This window comes from Typopeltis vanoorti, chromosome 20 (assembly GCF_054136105.1).
Source record: "Typopeltis vanoorti isolate ZY-2024b chromosome 20, IOZ_Tvanoo_1.0, whole genome shotgun sequence".
NCBI lineage: Eukaryota > Metazoa > Arthropoda > Arachnida > Uropygi > Thelyphonidae > Typopeltis > Typopeltis vanoorti.
In genome coordinates, this window is record NC_143568.1 from 82,130,928 (window position 1) to 82,147,924 (window position 16,997).

Consider the following 16,997-nt stretch of genomic DNA (forward strand, 5'->3'; position numbering starts at 1 on the left):
TTTTGCACTTTTGGAGAGCAGATGTGTATGTCAAGGTACTGTGTTAGTGGAACTGTGCTCTGCTCCTGGAAAGACGAATGAGATTCATCTTCTCCAAAAAAAATCTAAGACAACCGCCAACTTATCCATGCCATCGGGATATAACCGGCTCCAGTCACCCAAATTTATCTAAAAATGTACAGTGTTGTATTCTGAAGACATTTACAAAGTCTAGTGATGTCACACTTTTTACGATACTTTAGAGATTACCTCAAGGGCCACTTTATTTTCGAATGCGAATAGAATATACACGGTGATTCCCGAGAGCTATAGGGTATTTCCACCTTATGTAACCCTAATTCATAAGTAGTATAGAAATAGAAGATACCACACAACATAAATAAAAAAAAAAAAAAAAAAACTAATTTTAAATACGAAAAGAATTTTGGAAATTTTTCTAGTGTTTTTTTTTTTCCTTTTTCTTTTTGGGGGTCGGGGCCCCTTGCCCCCCCCCCCCCCAGGCGTGCCACTGGATATCTTCATTCCAGTTCTATACTTCATACCAAGCTTTTGCAATATCTTCGGCAACCGTCCATTTACCATTCACCGTCACTTTCTCACTTATTTCCACACTATGAGGTAATTTTGCATGAAAGTGGTTATGTTAGATTCCGTTTTTGCTTTAGACTCATATTCGTATCATGTCATCCTCATAAGGTGATCCATTTGTTTATTCAAATTTTGCAATGTGTTTTCGAATGTTTATGATTATTCATTGACTTACATAGGCTTAAAGAACTATTACAGTATAAATACTGCTAACTCTCGCATTATGATATGTTAGCAGCATGTCGAATTTAACATGCAGTTAAAAATACGAGTTCAGAAATAGCATGTATAAAAACTAATTCTGAGAAGGTTTATGACTCATAATCATAGAAAATAAAATACAAGAAACGCTCTTGTAGTACTCATAAGTACTTACATCTACTAAGTATCATAAGATTTTCTTTGAAATTAAACATTAATCATTAAAATTCAAGGGTAAATAACTATTTATTTAATTATTTATTTTACAAAAAAAAAAAACGCTGAAAGTGAGTAAATAGTAATTAAATTAAATGTACTTTTGTACTACGAACATTTATCATTTGAAATATTTTGCCATAATATTTATTTTGCTAACCTTCACAGTTCTGTTTTTAAGTTCGTACAATTCCTTTTCCCAAAGATAAGTGGAATTTTTTCGTTTAACTCCTCTTATGCACCCTTACTGAGTTACCATGTGATATAGCAGGTGGCGGGATCATCACTTCTAACTTCAATAAACTTTTGACCTGGCTAGTGTTGCCTTCTTCACTCGCCTCTTTGGCTGTAAAAAGCCGGCTGACATCTACTTTCCCCGTCAAAGGTTGCATCAGTTGGGAATGCTGTGTAGCCAAGTTCACGTCCAAAATGGTGGGTAAGATTGTGACTCTACAGTGGTTAGGGAAGGTCATGTGCTGGAAACTACAGTTATCAGTGCCACCTTCTCGTCGTCTTCCAGTTCCCGAGGATCCTCCAAGCTTGTGCGACTTCGGAGCAGGGCTGTCGTTGCATACCGGATCTTGGATTATCCCACCAAACACCACATCTCGACTCCGATGGAGGACTGGTCAAGGATCGACAGCTGTGTGGCTCGGTGGACCACGTGCCGATCATACACTCTCAGATGAAACAGGTAAGGGTTAAGAATTAAATTAAATTAACGAATTTAAGAGTTGCTAACAAAATGTTTTAGATCATTAATATATAATTAGTAAAATAATTCTTTCATAAGTTCCTTAAACAACAGCGCAATAATATTCTTTGAAATGAATTATATTTTGTTGTCATTATTATTATTATTCCATAATATACGCATATTTACTAGTAACATGCAAAGTTTCCCAAAAGTCCCTGGGTATTTTCCCTGCGTATTTTGATGAAATAGAGGCAGTTTCGAATAAATATGTTAATGAGATGTTATACATATATTTTTATACAAAATTCAAGTATCAATTCCAAAATAGTCCCAGCAACTCGTTTAATCATAAGATTTTGTATGGATTAAAATAGCCGAATTCTGCGTATTTTAGGTCAACAAACAAATATGGAAATTGTAAAATATAATAATAATAATAATAATAATAATAATAATAATAAATAAATAAATAAATAAAAGATGCATTTGGTCACAATATTCCTGTATAGTCCTAGAACCATTTGGGAATATCTACCGTAAAATGACCCAAATGATGCCACACAACATATTTTAGTACGATTAAAAACACCAGTGAAAACAAAGAAGGAAAAATAACACATAAACAGTGTTTTTTTTTTCTATTAAGTCAAGATGAATTATTATAATTTGAATTTTTTTATCAATAAAAACTGTCACTTATATCGAAAAAAAATGGCTTTAATTAGCATTAATAGCTAACCAATTTGAGATGATAATGTAATTGTCATCTCAAATTGGTTAGCTATTAATGTATATATGTCGTTACGTCTTACAGATTTTATAATTTTATCATATCTTTATGGCACAAGCTTATGTATGCCTTACTGGTCTAATGGATCCATTAGGCCAGTCAGGCATAGATCCATCCATATAAAATGGAGATAGATCCATTTTATATGGATGATATCATACATCATTGGCAATACTCTGGTACCTTATGGTATCTTATTTTCTTGTGCTATTTTATTTAGTACTGTATTTATAAAGCAAGATTTGTAAAATTTTCTACGTCCTCTTCTATTTCACTTTCTAGTCGCATGTTTTTTGTTTATTATTATTTCTTCTCATAATATTTGTTTAAGCTTTATTTTTAATCCTAATTATATCGCTTCTCTTAGCTTTATATTTTTCTCTTGCATGCAGTGTTTGTGTATGGGGGTGGGGATGGGAGGTTCGTGCTCACCAATACACATATGTCATCTGCAAAACCTAAATCGGTGTATCTATTATATTCGATTATAGTTCTTTTGTGTTTTTCCTTGCTTTTTTATTACTCAATCAAAAATAATAAAGATTGTCGGAAAGAGTATGCAACCAAACATCTCTATAATTCTTTTTTATGAAGTTAATAATTTTATAAGGTATGCCAAATATCCTAATACCGTCAAGTACCTTTTCAAAATCAATAAAACTGATGTAATGATTTAGCTGCCATTCTATGGCAGCTAAATCTTTATATCAGTTATTGATTCTATGGGATTTACAGTTCTAATAGTTACTATTTGGTCAATAAATGGTCTTTGGTTGTGAAATATGGTTGCGTTCTTGATTCCATATTTATTTCCTTATTTATTCTTTCTAATAATATCCTTGTTAATATTTACGTATTAGATAAAGGAATATATACCTCTCCGGTTGTTAATTGAATTAGACCGATATTATCTTTGGTAGAGAATTTTAATTAACAGTCATAAGCTATTCGTCTTCATTTTACATTTGAAAGAAACAGATGGACTCCACAGGTAGGGCCGTACTTACACTTTTCCCTGGGGCGGGTAGGACCCTAAACGCTACAGTGCTCTGCCCCCCGCCAACACGCAGACACAAAATAAATAAAGACAAATAAACACAATCAATATATACAAAAAACTTTTATTACATTTATTAAAAGAAATTATGCTAAATAAAGACAATACATAACAAACACAAATGTTAATTCATCGCGAAGTAAAGACACTACAAATGTTTTTTTTCCTAGACGTCTCTTTCGCAAATGTATCAATAATATCATCATAATTCAAATTATTTACAGCATCATTTTCAATTAATAATGGTGATAATTTTGGCATTTTATTCTGATGCAAATAGTTTAGTAAATAAATTTTCACTCTTTTACGAACATCAAATGAGCGCTATCTGTTTGCGACATGACCGTAAACAAGTCATGGACACAAAATATATGAAAATAAATAGTAATTTTAAAAAAGGCACGTGTATTTAGATATTTACTTGAAGCAACATCCTTTTTATGAGCTATTACAGTAATATAAGAAATTTAACAGCAAACAATCATCATTTTTATGTTCAATTTAAATTATTTATATTTCTAATTCTTCAATTTTAAATCTCATTGTTTGGGGCCTTAAATTGTCCCTAATTTTTCGGGGCCGCAGCTAGAATTAATTAAATGTATTTAATTAATTCGTTTGTGCTTTCTGGTATATCCATTTCAGTATCAGATCTTTCTCTATTCATTATTTTGCTAACGTGTTCCCTCATCTTTTTAATTTTTTCCCTTTTGTAATGCTTTCTTTTTTTAATTCTATTCTTTTATTCATTCTTGCATTTATTTTGACTTAATACAGTTTAAATTGAACAGCAAACAATCATAATTTGTATTTTTGCAGACCTTTGTATTTTCTTTTCAATATTTTATTATGGGATTTTGCACCATTCTATCTTTTAAAACAATTCTTTAATGTATTACAAGAATTGTTTCTGCATATTTCACCGTTTTTTTTATTTTCATTTTCTTTATTCAGTTTCTCCAGTATAAAAAAAGTTGACTTTTCTTTACTTCTCTGTTTTAGTTTCTTTAGATTATTTGCTAGTGTCATTAGTTTTTAATTTTCTTTTATTCGAAAGCAAAACATAGTCGACCGATGCATCATTTCCTCTCATTGTTGTAAGCAATTCTCCGGTTTCTGTTTTAACACCGCATGGTCAACATCTTTTTGCTCTTCTATTTGATGACATCTGTATATGTTTATGTATTTCCACGTATTCAGATAGTGATTCCCATATATGTTTATTCGTCATACAAAATTCTTGCGATGTTTCTCCCTTTTAACTAACATGCTGTTTATCATTTCATAGCTGTAATTATGCACAATTTAGGCTATGTTTATACAGATGCTTATTGGAATAACAGCAATGTTTTAAATCGTGTGATTTCTCCAGGTGGAGTTAAATTGTAAGCAAAATTACAACAGCACACTTATTAGATCCTAAGAAAGCGCACTGTCATGAAAAATGCCAAGAGATACTAAATAAAACCCATGCCCTCTCCCAGTTGTGTTCAAGAGATGTGCTCCTGAACCAACGCCTAATCTTTATCATCTATATACTGTATGATACTCAGCTGACACCCACCCTATGGCATGGAAAGAATCGAATCCCACCCAGAGCCAATTAAAAAAAAAGAAAAAAAAAAAGAGAAGTGCCCGCTCAGAGCCAATTAATAAAGTAATAGAGTAGGTCATCATCAACGATCAACTTCTTTAATATCTAGAGAATTGTCAACTAACCAATGATCACCAATATGGGTTCCACCCGTTAAGATATACACAGCATATACTTTGCCGCATCATCCACCTCTGGAAACATGGTATTGAAATATTTGCAGAAACTTGTGTTGTTTCTCTTGATATTCAAAGGAATTTAACAGAGTCATAGCATCGAGGGCTTCTCAGCAAATTCCCATTTTATTATCTTCCCTTCCTTTGTAACTGGATTGTCAGTTTTTTTCTCTACTCGTTTAAGCGCAATGGTAGAAAATGCTTATTTTCAGATTTTCCTGTTAATGCAGGTGTTCATGTTCATCAGGCTCTGTTATTTCACTAGCCCTTTTTCTTATATATAAAAATGATTCCTCCTCCTCACTACCCTCAAACCCAATTCTCAGTGTTGCTGATGATAGCACTCTCCACCCGTCCTACTCGTATGACAAGCCTTTCAGTGCTCAGTCATTGAAAGCTTTCAGATCATCTGTTATTTGTCCTGAACACTGATCTTCACGCCATTCTACAATACAGCAGCAGCATAGATTCAGCTTCAATGTTTTCAAAACACAGTTTTTCCTGTTTTCTTGAAAATGACTTTAGTTATTCTACTTAATTTTTATAATGCTTAACTTAACAGTCAAGACCAGATCTCTCTTCTTAGAATGACTCTCACTCCTTGTCTTTTCCAGTACAGCATCCTCAACTTTCAGAAAACATCACATCCTTTTCTCTCACCGCTTACTTTCATCTGTTCGGTTATATACTCTGTGCAAAGCTCAGAGTATATAACGCCTCTGAGCAACAATAACAAGGTTGGGTGGAATTTAATCAGCCCAACCTTGGAATAATGCTCTCATATTTGAAATAATGCACGTAAGACTTCTCTAAACATTTTTGAGACAATCCAAAAGAGAGCGGTTTGATTCCTTTCAGTCACTCTCTCGCAGATGGTGTTTCCTCCCTGTGTCTCTTCTACAGATATTTCCATGGTTACTGTTCAGCAGAACTAGCAACCATTATGCCTCAAACTTGTGCTAAACCTACAGGAACACGAGCAGCAGCTGCTGAACTGTAAACCTGTTACTCCCGGTCCTCTTTTAATTCATCTAACCTCCGTTCTGTTCAGTCTTCTCCATAGAGTATTTCCCAAGGACTGCAACATCCAACTCTTCAAGAAGAATGTTAACAGATTACTTTGCTCCTAACCCCATCCCACACACGGAATTTATTTGCTATAGCTTCTGTAGCAGGGTGCCTGTTGTGTGTGGAAGTGATATAAAAAATACCAAAAAAGCCAACCATAGCTTTAATTCAACAACGTTTAATGGCAGAACCATGAAATTTCATAATAAAATGCTATAAAGTTTAAATATTGAGTGCAGTTTAGGTTCGACCCTCTACTTTAATTTGATTAACAAAAAAGAGAAAAAAGAAAGAAAAATAAATGAAGTATTGGTTTTTAGTACGCCTTCATACACATTCAACATTTTAGCACCAGCATTCTCGGGTGTCTTAGGAAATGAACTGTATAAATAAAATTCACACAAGGCTTAAACAAGACAACAACTGATGACCATTTTTCTAAATAATCTCTTAAAATCACTTTTAAGAAAACAATTACTTGTGTTACTTTGCATGTGTCATTTCTTTCACACATACATTGTTACATCGTATATTTTCTTTTACGACCTTATCAGATAATGGCTTGACGAGTAAACTTCAGAATTCTTCTACCACTGAACATTAACAAAAATATCAAAAAAATTCTGTATGAACAAGAACGACCTTATGGTGGTTACCAGCTATTAATACTGCGTTTTGATATTTGCAGCCATTAATCTTTTATCTTTTCCGCATCTATCTAGTGTTGCTTGTGTCGAATCTCTGTTGTGATCATCCTGTCTGAAATATTTTTCTGCATATACATTCAATGCGTGGACATGTTAAATTGCTGAAAACACTAAATTTATCGGGGGGGGGGGGAGGAGAGATCGACTAGGAATTAACATGATTGGATTTGACTAACACTAATCACCATTTGGTCATCATCCATTAGCCTAAGAGATTCGAAAAGCATTTGAAGTTATTTGTCAATTCTTTCAATATCTGTCTTGCACAGTGCAATGCAAAATTTATTAATTAAAATATATTAATAAATAATTCAGATTATTCCTAGTTGTATATGCATTTTCATCCAAATTACTGATTTTTTTTCATTAAGATTTTTAATGTTATTCAGGCGGATATGGATTTTTTGAAACTTCCTTCCACAACCTGGAGCCGTTACTTCCTTTATCTGTAATGTCAGGGGGAGGAGAACGGCCAACGAGTTTCGCAGGTAGGCCTTATCCTCATATTCCTCCAGGAGGAGGCTCCATGAGTTCAGACCAAATGGATTCTGACATTCCACAAGAAAGTGCTTTGTTGATAAGTAGAAACATTAGTAGAACAGGACCTGTCGGATTGTGCCTCAGCTTCTATTATGCTATCGAGGGACTGAGTGCGGACAGACTTCGAGTAGTGCTCAGAGATATTGAGAGTGCAGAAAATACGACCCTTTGGGAAAATATTGATGGTCCAGAAGGTGCATGGCAGAAGGGAGAAATAGCTTACACTTATGGAGTAGCACATCAGGTAGGTAGTTTGACTTACTTCAATGCCGTAGTAACTTCCGAAGATTTTAAAGTTTCCTAATTAAATTTTTTAATTATTAAAAAAAAATCAGCTAATGCCTTTTATTCCCTTATATTTCCCTTATATGGAGTAGGCGAGACCTTTATACCCTATCTAGCTTTTGGAGACTAAGTGGGCAGTTCAATCTCCACCGGTAGCCAATCAGAGATAGCTTGCCCATGTCTATTTTTTAATTATAAAAATATAAAAAAAATGAAAATTATTAAATTTGAAAGTCTTGATCAAATTTATCATCTTCTGTCGTTTTGACAACTTCCATTTTAGTTGAGATTCTTTCTACTGGATATGTAGGTTGTCGAAACGACTCAAGATGATAGAAAATTAATTTGATTTTGATCCAAGGCTTTCAGCACATGTTCCATAAAATGTATACTATACCTTCTTTAAAGTAGTGAGACTCATAAATTAAAAAAGAAATACATCAAAGGAATCAATCGCTTGGGTGCCCAAGTGTCATAATGAAACTGCAGAACAAACAGTTGAGATTTAGAGAAGATTGAAAATGTTATTTTCAGTCTTACTTCGCCAAGTAAATGGACTGAACATTTTCACTTTTGTCTTCTTCCAAGAGAACTCGAGGAACCGGAAGAATGCATTTTAACATCGAGTACCGTATGGAAGAAACTATTTTTTCCTTAACATTGACAAAAACTGTACTGCTCATCAAGTGGAATCTTTACATTATGACAAAACCTAATTGAGGTGAAAAAAGCTTGTTTCCTTTTTTTTATTCATTATTTATTTTGCTTAAAGTAGTAGATTATGCAGCTAGAAGCAGTCGAATAGCGGAAAAGTCTCCAGCAACAATACAGGACATTGTGCCCCAAAATTTGGAAAGCATGTGATATTTATGTAATATATTATTTTTGTCATTTTTATCACATTAGTATAAGTTCTGTGTTTTGTGTATCCAAGAATTATTGTTTATTTAAGTTTAATTATTCTTAATGTTAAAATTTCCTGAGCTGAAATTTATGGGAATGGAAGATTTCTTTATTACATACAATTCATGTCATTATTTGGAATATTTAATTGTGCATTGAATATGCAATGGATTTTTACGTATAATATATTGATATTTTCCATATATAAATTAAAAAGAGTTCTATATTGAATCAGCCATATTTCTACGTCTGCAAGGGTCGTGACACTGCTTGAGAGGGCTCCTTCAAATTTTGCCGTTGCACCACTGCAACTAATTTTTTATTTTTATTTTTATTTTTTATGTTGGGTCCAAACAAGAGAGGTTGGTTGATCAACCTATGGTACATTAGTACCGTATATGGGTATTACCGTACCCAGTAATCAGATTCTTCACTAAAATAGAAAAAATTAATCTCTATAAAAAATACAGTTCAGATACGAATTTATTATTTTGACAGATTTATATAAATTCTTATAATTATATAATAAACGCTATATAAATTTTATGAATATTATCACTAAATAATTGTAATTATTATATCTGCAACCAATAAAAGAAAACAAAAACTTAAATCCGCATCTAATCAGAAAATTTTTAAAAAATATTCAGAAATTCCGTACAAAATATTGATATTATTAAATACATAACGATATTCAAAAGGAAAAAAAACAATATTTTATTATATTAAACAAATCAGAGAACTGCAAAGTTACGATTCTCTGAAGAACATTCTCTTGTTAACTATTACCTTGTACATGATATGAAGTGCAGATTAATGTGAAGGTGAATAAATCACAAGTTATACTATGATATCACTTTAAACAACTTATTTATTCGTTTTAACGTATTTCTCTTTCTAGATTATCTTCGAAGCAATACCTAAGACTTTCAATGATCCAGCTAGGAATTTCCGTGGTTACGTAGCTCTGGATGATATTTTATTTCAAAGAATGGATACGCCAGATATGGAAAATTGTGTAGGTGGGTTTATTATACCGTCATGTATTTTATTCATGATAGACATAAAAAATAAATTACATATATAATTCCTGTTCGTCTTTATTTCTTTTCATTATGTTTTATTACACAGAAACTTATACAGAGCAACTTAAAAGTATCTGTGGTAATACCACCAATTTAATTTTTCTACTTTTGTTCTCGTAGACCCGCTTTTCCTGCCTTGTAGCAAAATTTCTAATACTTAAAATCACATGGGAAGTTATGCAAAGGATACAAATTATTATTTCATACTTTATTCAAAAGACAATGATGTATTACAATGTAAGTAACTTCTTTCTTAAGAAATGAATGAGTGTAGCGTAAACGTATCATTTTTTTATTCTTCATATAGGACATTGTACATTTGAAGGAGGATTTTGCGGATGGTCGAATGAAGAGGATGACGATTTCGATTGGAATTTAGGAAGAGGAACTCAAAGTTTCTTAACAGGACCTTCTAGAGATTACAGCAGTTTCGGAAAAGATGAACAAACAGGTCATTCTGAATTTAGGCACTAGTTTGCAGTTCAGTTTGTATTTCAATTGGAATTTATTGAAGGATAATTCTCATAAAGCCATAAACTAGCTATAATATTACTCGAAAGAATAATATTGTTCATGATAATTTTATAAAAAGTTCAAGATTTTTTTTTTGTTTAATAAATACAACCTCCAATGCCATTTATTGCTATTTTGGTTGCATTTTTTGTGTTAAGACAGGCATGTTAAACTCGTTTACCTCCAAGGGCCAAATTAAGAATTATACATAATATCCCACATTGTTTCAAAATATACATTAAATCCCACACTGTTTCAAAACCCAATAAGAAACTCAAAGATCGGAATCAAAGAGTTTCAAGCCGAATATAATAAACTATAAAAGTATCAGCGGATACTAGCGTAAGCCAAAGCACGTAGTACAAACTAGGGCAACTCGTAGCAAAGGTCTGCACTTCCGCAGTGCCTATGCACGAGCCGCCCCCCGTTTTTAAATTTCTTTAATTGATCAGGACACAACACTTCAACTGCTTTAATAATACATTCGAGAATAAATTCCCCTTCAGTGAATGGTTTCGACTTGCTTACAATTAAATGTGATAACATATAACTGGTTTTTACCGTAGCTCTATTATCTTCAATAGGTTTGGTAAATACAGTTTGTTGATTTTGAAGTGTCAACTTTATTTCTGATAATTTATCTTCACGAAGTTTCACAATATATTTGTCATAGTTTTCTTTATGATTTGTATCGTAATGCCTTTTAATATTATATTCTTTGCAAACTGCAATAGAGTTTCTAACGGCTAAATAACAATTTAGCAGAGTAAATATGTTAATATGTTTATACCTTAATACAACCAATAATGAATAGTGCGTATCTGCGAACTGTTTTGTTTAAAATTTCTGTAGAATTCCTTATCATTTTTACATTCAAATACTGCGCATAAATACAGTATTTGCTGTGAGTGTGAAATATCTGCATATAGTAAACAATCAAATAAATTTGTCATTTTCTTAAACTAGACTGTTCAAGTTATTAAAGTTTTATAAAACATAAATTACTGGACTCTTATTGTGTTAAGATGTAGAATATTTAATGACCATACGTTTTGGTTTTTCCTCCAGGGGGCTATGCATATATTGAAGCAGGCTATCCTCGAAGACCCGGTGATAATGCAAGGCTCATTAGTCCAGCATTTACTGCAACAGGTATGCGTTAATATTAAGATAAAGTCTTACATTACTATTAGAAGTATTGGAAAGAGTGGCTTAAAATCGCCTCTTTCCATATTTTCTTTTTCGATAAATGATTTCATTTTTTATGTGCAGATATACAAACTTTCTTTGATATTCTGGGAATACTGAAATTGCAATTACAGAAATTGAAAATATAAACTCTAATAATATGAGCTTTTGACACTAGGGGCGTTTGTAAATAATAAGAATAATTATTTTAAAGATGTAATTAATCATGTATTAGACCAGTTTTTCTCAAGCTGGGTGCCGCGAAATTTTGAATCGTTTATTTGAAAAAAGCAAAATATTCAATTGCCACAAATAACTAAATCAAAAACAAAAAAATTATATATTTTGATTTTAATGGATGAAGCGTATATAAAAATTATAATTTTTTGTATCACTCTTATATTATATCCTGGGATTTCATTGGATCACCGCGTGTCGTAGTAACTAGATATATGACGGCACATAAATACTGGGGAAAACGAACTAATGAATGGTTAGTTGTCCTGCTGTCTGTGTTAGTATTTCTCTGTTCAGTGTGACAAGTATTATACATGATCATTTCCCCTAAACAAAAATCATGAGTCTTTTGTCATCGGTGAGAATAAACGAAGTATATTAAAGTCGTTAAATTCAGTGAGTAGAGGTTTTTCTTATTGTTATATATTCCAACTATAACGAGAGACATCGTAAACAAATGTTTTTCCTTTTTCCATCCGGAAAAAAAATTATTTACTTGAAATAAATTTTAAAATAAAATATTAAAGTTACATATGCCCTTCAAAATCGTGAATAATTTTTTCCTTAAGAAAAGAAGAAGTGAAGATTCTGACGATCAAGAAATGTCTACTTGTAGCAAAGCTAACGAACCAATTCGCACTAATAAATTATCAAAAACTGATACTTGCATTAATGAAGATTTGACTTTTTTTAACGTTCAGCAACAAAAAAGCACTAATGAAACAACAGAAACAGAAAGAATAAGTTCATGTAAAAAGGGAACAATGAAAAAGAATGTAAAAACTCGTTTATATCAAGAGAGCTATCTAAAAATGGAATTTACGTGGTGTGGTGATAAATTAATTCCCAGACCTAAGTGTATTTTGTCTGGTTTGGTTCTATCTAAAGAGGCCTAGCAAATTATTGCGATATTTCTCTACAAAACATGACAACTTGTCGAATAAAAATCCTGAATATTTCAAAGAGTTAATAAGATTACAAGAAAAACAAAGTAAAAGTTTTGTAAGAAAGTTTACAATTTCCGATCGAGTTCAAGAAGCAAGTTATTTAGTCGCTGAAATAATTGCGAAGGAAATGAAGCCTCATACTATCGGCGAAAGCTTGATTCGTCCGGCCTGTTCAGCAATTGTGAGAACAATTTTTGGTACTAAGGCAGAAGAAGAAATAAAGAAGATTCCATTATCAAATGATACTATGAGTAGACATATTAATGATCTGTCAGTCGATAGAAAAGTCAGTTATAACTAAAATAATCGAATCAAAATTTTTCAGTTTGCAGTTAGATGAGTCAACTGATATCGGTGGTAAAGCACACTTACTTGTTTTTACTCAATTCATTGAAGATGATAAAATTATCGAAGAATTTCTATGCTGCAAGGAATTCGAAAAAACTACGACGGGAAAAGATGTTTTTGATATAATGAACACATATTTTAATAGAAATGATCTATCTTGGAAAACTTGTGTGGGTATATGTACAGGTGGTGCACCTTCTATGGTTGGAATTACAAAAGGGTTTGTTTCCTTTGCTAGAAAAGAAAATGAGAACATTATAACGACTCATTGCTTCATTCATCGTGAATCATTGGTGGCAAAGACAATAGGCTTGGAATTAAAAAGTGTATTAGAAGAAATCATTCAGATGGTTAATTATATCAAGGCCAGACCATTAGAATATTTGCAGGGCTATGTGAAGAGATGCAATTTCATTACAAGAATCTTCTTCATACCGAAGTAAGATGGCTTTCAAAAGGTAGCGTATTGGATCGTTTTTTTGAACTTAAAGAAGAAATATTAATGTTTTTCCAAAATGAAGACAAACCAGAATTCTCTAAATTATTACAAGATGATTTTTGGTGTTCCAAACTAGCCTATTTAACAGACATATTCGATCATCTGAACAAGCTGAACTCCAACATGCAAGGAAGAAATGAGAATATTTTGACATCTACAGATAAAATTAAAGCTTTTAAAGATAAAATAAAAATGTGGAAGATAAAATTAAGCACGAAATGGTCTATTTGGTTGTTAAAAGCTTATTTACAGTCATTTAACATCGTTAGAAGAAAAAATTGACCATTATTTTTCCAGACATTTCAGTCAATTTATACGATTGGATTCGAAATCCATTTGTAGAGTCAACATCAGCAATGAGTGAGTTAAGTCTTATAGAAGCCGAAGAATTAATTGATATAAGTAACGATCGTATGTTGAGATTGAAGCATTCAGAAATGTGTCTGAATTCATTTTGGATAACAACTGAAGGAGTACCCCAATATAGGATTCAAAGCACTTAACATCTTATTGCAATTTTCTACATCTTATTTGTGTGAACTGGGTTTTTCTGCACTCGTAAATATTAAAACAAAGAAGAGAGAAAGACTAAAGGCCCTTGAAAATGAGATGAGAATATGTCTCTCAAAAACAAGGCCTAATATCAAAGAAATATGCAAACAACACCAGGCACATATTTCACATTTTATTATCTGAACCTTTATAATAGCTTTTGTTTTGTATGTTTTGGGGTTGTTTGAAAATAAACCAATTTAGTTTAAATAAAATCTGTTTTCTTTTAAACACGCTTTCCTCCATATCTTTAGTTTCTGTAATATCAATTTATTTATGGGTTATATATGCGAGTCTTTCAGAATCAATTAATCGGCACTTTACTCTCTATAAAAAGCAAATAATACTAGGGGTGCCGTGAAATTTATTTATTGATTTTAGTGTGCCGCTAGACAAAAAGGTTTGAGAACCACTGTATTAGACTAATACATTTTTATAGACTAATTTCATAGAATATTAGACTAATAATATTTTTATAGGTACTTCAAACGAAACGGAATCCGTTTTTATTAGTTTTTCCGATAACTGATAACTCCTTCTCTGGAATATAATTCCTATCATCCGTGCGTCAGCAATAATACAGACTTTTCTAATAACTAGAAGATGTGTCCAAAAGAATAAAAGATATTTCAGCATCTGATGATTTATTTTAGGAGATAACAATCCAGTCTGTATGAAATTCGTTACTCACATGTTTGGTAATGGAATTGGAACCTTACGGGTGCTACAACGGATGACTGCTGGACCAACAACCGATCAGGTAACCTGGGAAATAAGCGGGGAAGCAGGTAACAGATGGTATTCAGCCCAAGTGCCTGTATCTTCTCCAGGCGGATTTCAGGTAAGTCTTCAGCTTTTACTTCCTTTATTTTGACTTTTACCTTGGCTTTTACTGAAGAGTAAAATTTTACTGTGATGATTTCTTCTTCTTCTTCTTCTTCTTCTTCCTAACATGGATTTTAGGGCAGGTGGCCTGTTCCAGTCTCACGTTATCTCTTTTTTGGTCTTCCGATCCTTCTTTTCCCACTTATTTTATATCTGTATAACATTTTCTGTAGTCTGTGATGATTTTATTTCTTAAAAAGGTGTGGTTGAAAAGTTTATTATTAAAAACAACGCACAGTGAGTATGGTGCAATATGAATGCAACGTCTGTCTCAGCGTAGCACTGACTTCCTTGAGAGTTGATTGCACCTGCTGTCAATATCAGTGGCGGCTCGTGGCTTGAAATCATGGGGGTGCTGCAACTTTCGAAATATACATATGCACTGTAAGTACAGTGTATACGTGTTTGGATAAAATATCAAAATTATGGTAAAAATTTAAAAAAAAAAATTAAACATGAAAAAATATTGTTTATTATCGATAAAATTATACAGTCTGGTATAATTCAAAATTACCTAAAAATAAAATCCATTATCATAACCCCAATAATGTCCTAAAATAAAAACTATAACAAATGTTATATCTTTAATTGCAATGTCTAAGTATTTAAAGAGACGGAGTAAACACGATAAGCACTACGAACACTCTACTACTGGCGCAAACTGCATATGAACAACAGTGGAACTGCGCGACGGACAGTGCCGCATTACGCTAATAGTTCGCATCTCACTATGACGTGCATATGCTTGCGAACGTGGCAATGACACTGTGGTAAATACAGTGCTGCTAGCGTCCTTCGCCCTCCTAAGTGCTACAAGATGGATTTTTCTTATTTTTAATACAAAATAAGAGAATTGTATAGGATTGTTGATGATAAAATTAAATATTAGAAGCAAATATAAATAAATTAATAAATATATTTATATATTGAGAAAAATTGAGGGTGCTGCAGTTCCGCAGTGCCTATGCACAAGCAGCCCCTGGTCAGTATTCAATTGTCCATTGTACATATGTTATTGTTGTTGTTGTTGTTGTTGTACGAGTTCCTCTATGGATTACAAAGACTCAACGCGGGAGGCCCAAACTATCCACACGATCTATCATACCTCTTCTTGAACCCATTAACAGACAGAGCACTCACAACTGCTACCGGCACCTCATTTCATTCATTCACTACCCCTCTAAAAGAAAAAATCTAGTTCTCACACCCTTATTAACCACACTCTTACTCAACTTCTTCCAGGGATGACTGGTTGTTCTGCCCACTCTGGCCAGGTACTAAAATATTTCAGCAACACAGAAACCCCAAATCTGTCCTCATAGAACGCATTCCCAAGACCACTCATTATCTTGGTCATCACAGGTCTCCTCCACTTTCTTCATCCCTAAAAAACCCAGGTGACCAGATCTGATCATAGTAATCCAGATGTGGACATATCGATCCCTTATAAAAAGGAATGACAACTTTCTTATATCTGCCTGTTAACGTGTTCTTCAGTAGTCAAGTAATCTTTCAGCAATATGACCTCTGAATCTTCTAATATAGCTATTAAAAAAAAAAAAAAACTGGCAAGAGTAGGTGAGGTTATTTGCTACTGCACTATCTCTTTCACGATGCGTACATTCCGTTATGCTTCTTTGTAGACTCTACAGACAACTGTTGTACTGTGCTCCTATTGAACCAATTTTGGTTAGTCTGTTAAACTGTTTCATTCTTATAATCATCCGTCGGCTTCTTCCATCAACAGTCTAATTACTGAACCGCTGTTGTGCATGTTTTCTGGTTGTCGGGTCTATTACGCTTTAGAATTATAGATGCTGTGTGGGGCGTGAATATAGCAGAAGTTCCGCGTGCGCGCGCACGCACGCACACACACACACACACACACACACACACACACACACACACACACACACACACA

At 32.9% G+C, this 16,997-nt stretch overlaps 1 protein-coding gene across 1 annotated transcript in view; it reads left to right on the top strand.

The window, feature by feature from the left end:
• The window catches only part of LOC150095601 (MAM and LDL-receptor class A domain-containing protein 1-like), a 117,633-nt gene that overhangs the window by 45,502 nt on the left and 55,134 nt on the right, over positions 1 to 16,997 (top strand). The window contains exons 4-9 of the mRNA XM_090410335.1: positions 1,526 to 1,699; positions 7,484 to 7,878; positions 9,724 to 9,844; positions 10,215 to 10,358; positions 11,489 to 11,572; positions 14,845 to 15,032. Of these exons, the coding sequence (XP_090266461.1) occupies positions 1,526 to 1,699; positions 7,484 to 7,878; positions 9,724 to 9,844; positions 10,215 to 10,358; positions 11,489 to 11,572; positions 14,845 to 15,032 (1,106 nt within the window). The remainder of the gene's footprint in view (positions 1 to 1,525; positions 1,700 to 7,483; positions 7,879 to 9,723; positions 9,845 to 10,214; positions 10,359 to 11,488; positions 11,573 to 14,844; positions 15,033 to 16,997) is intronic.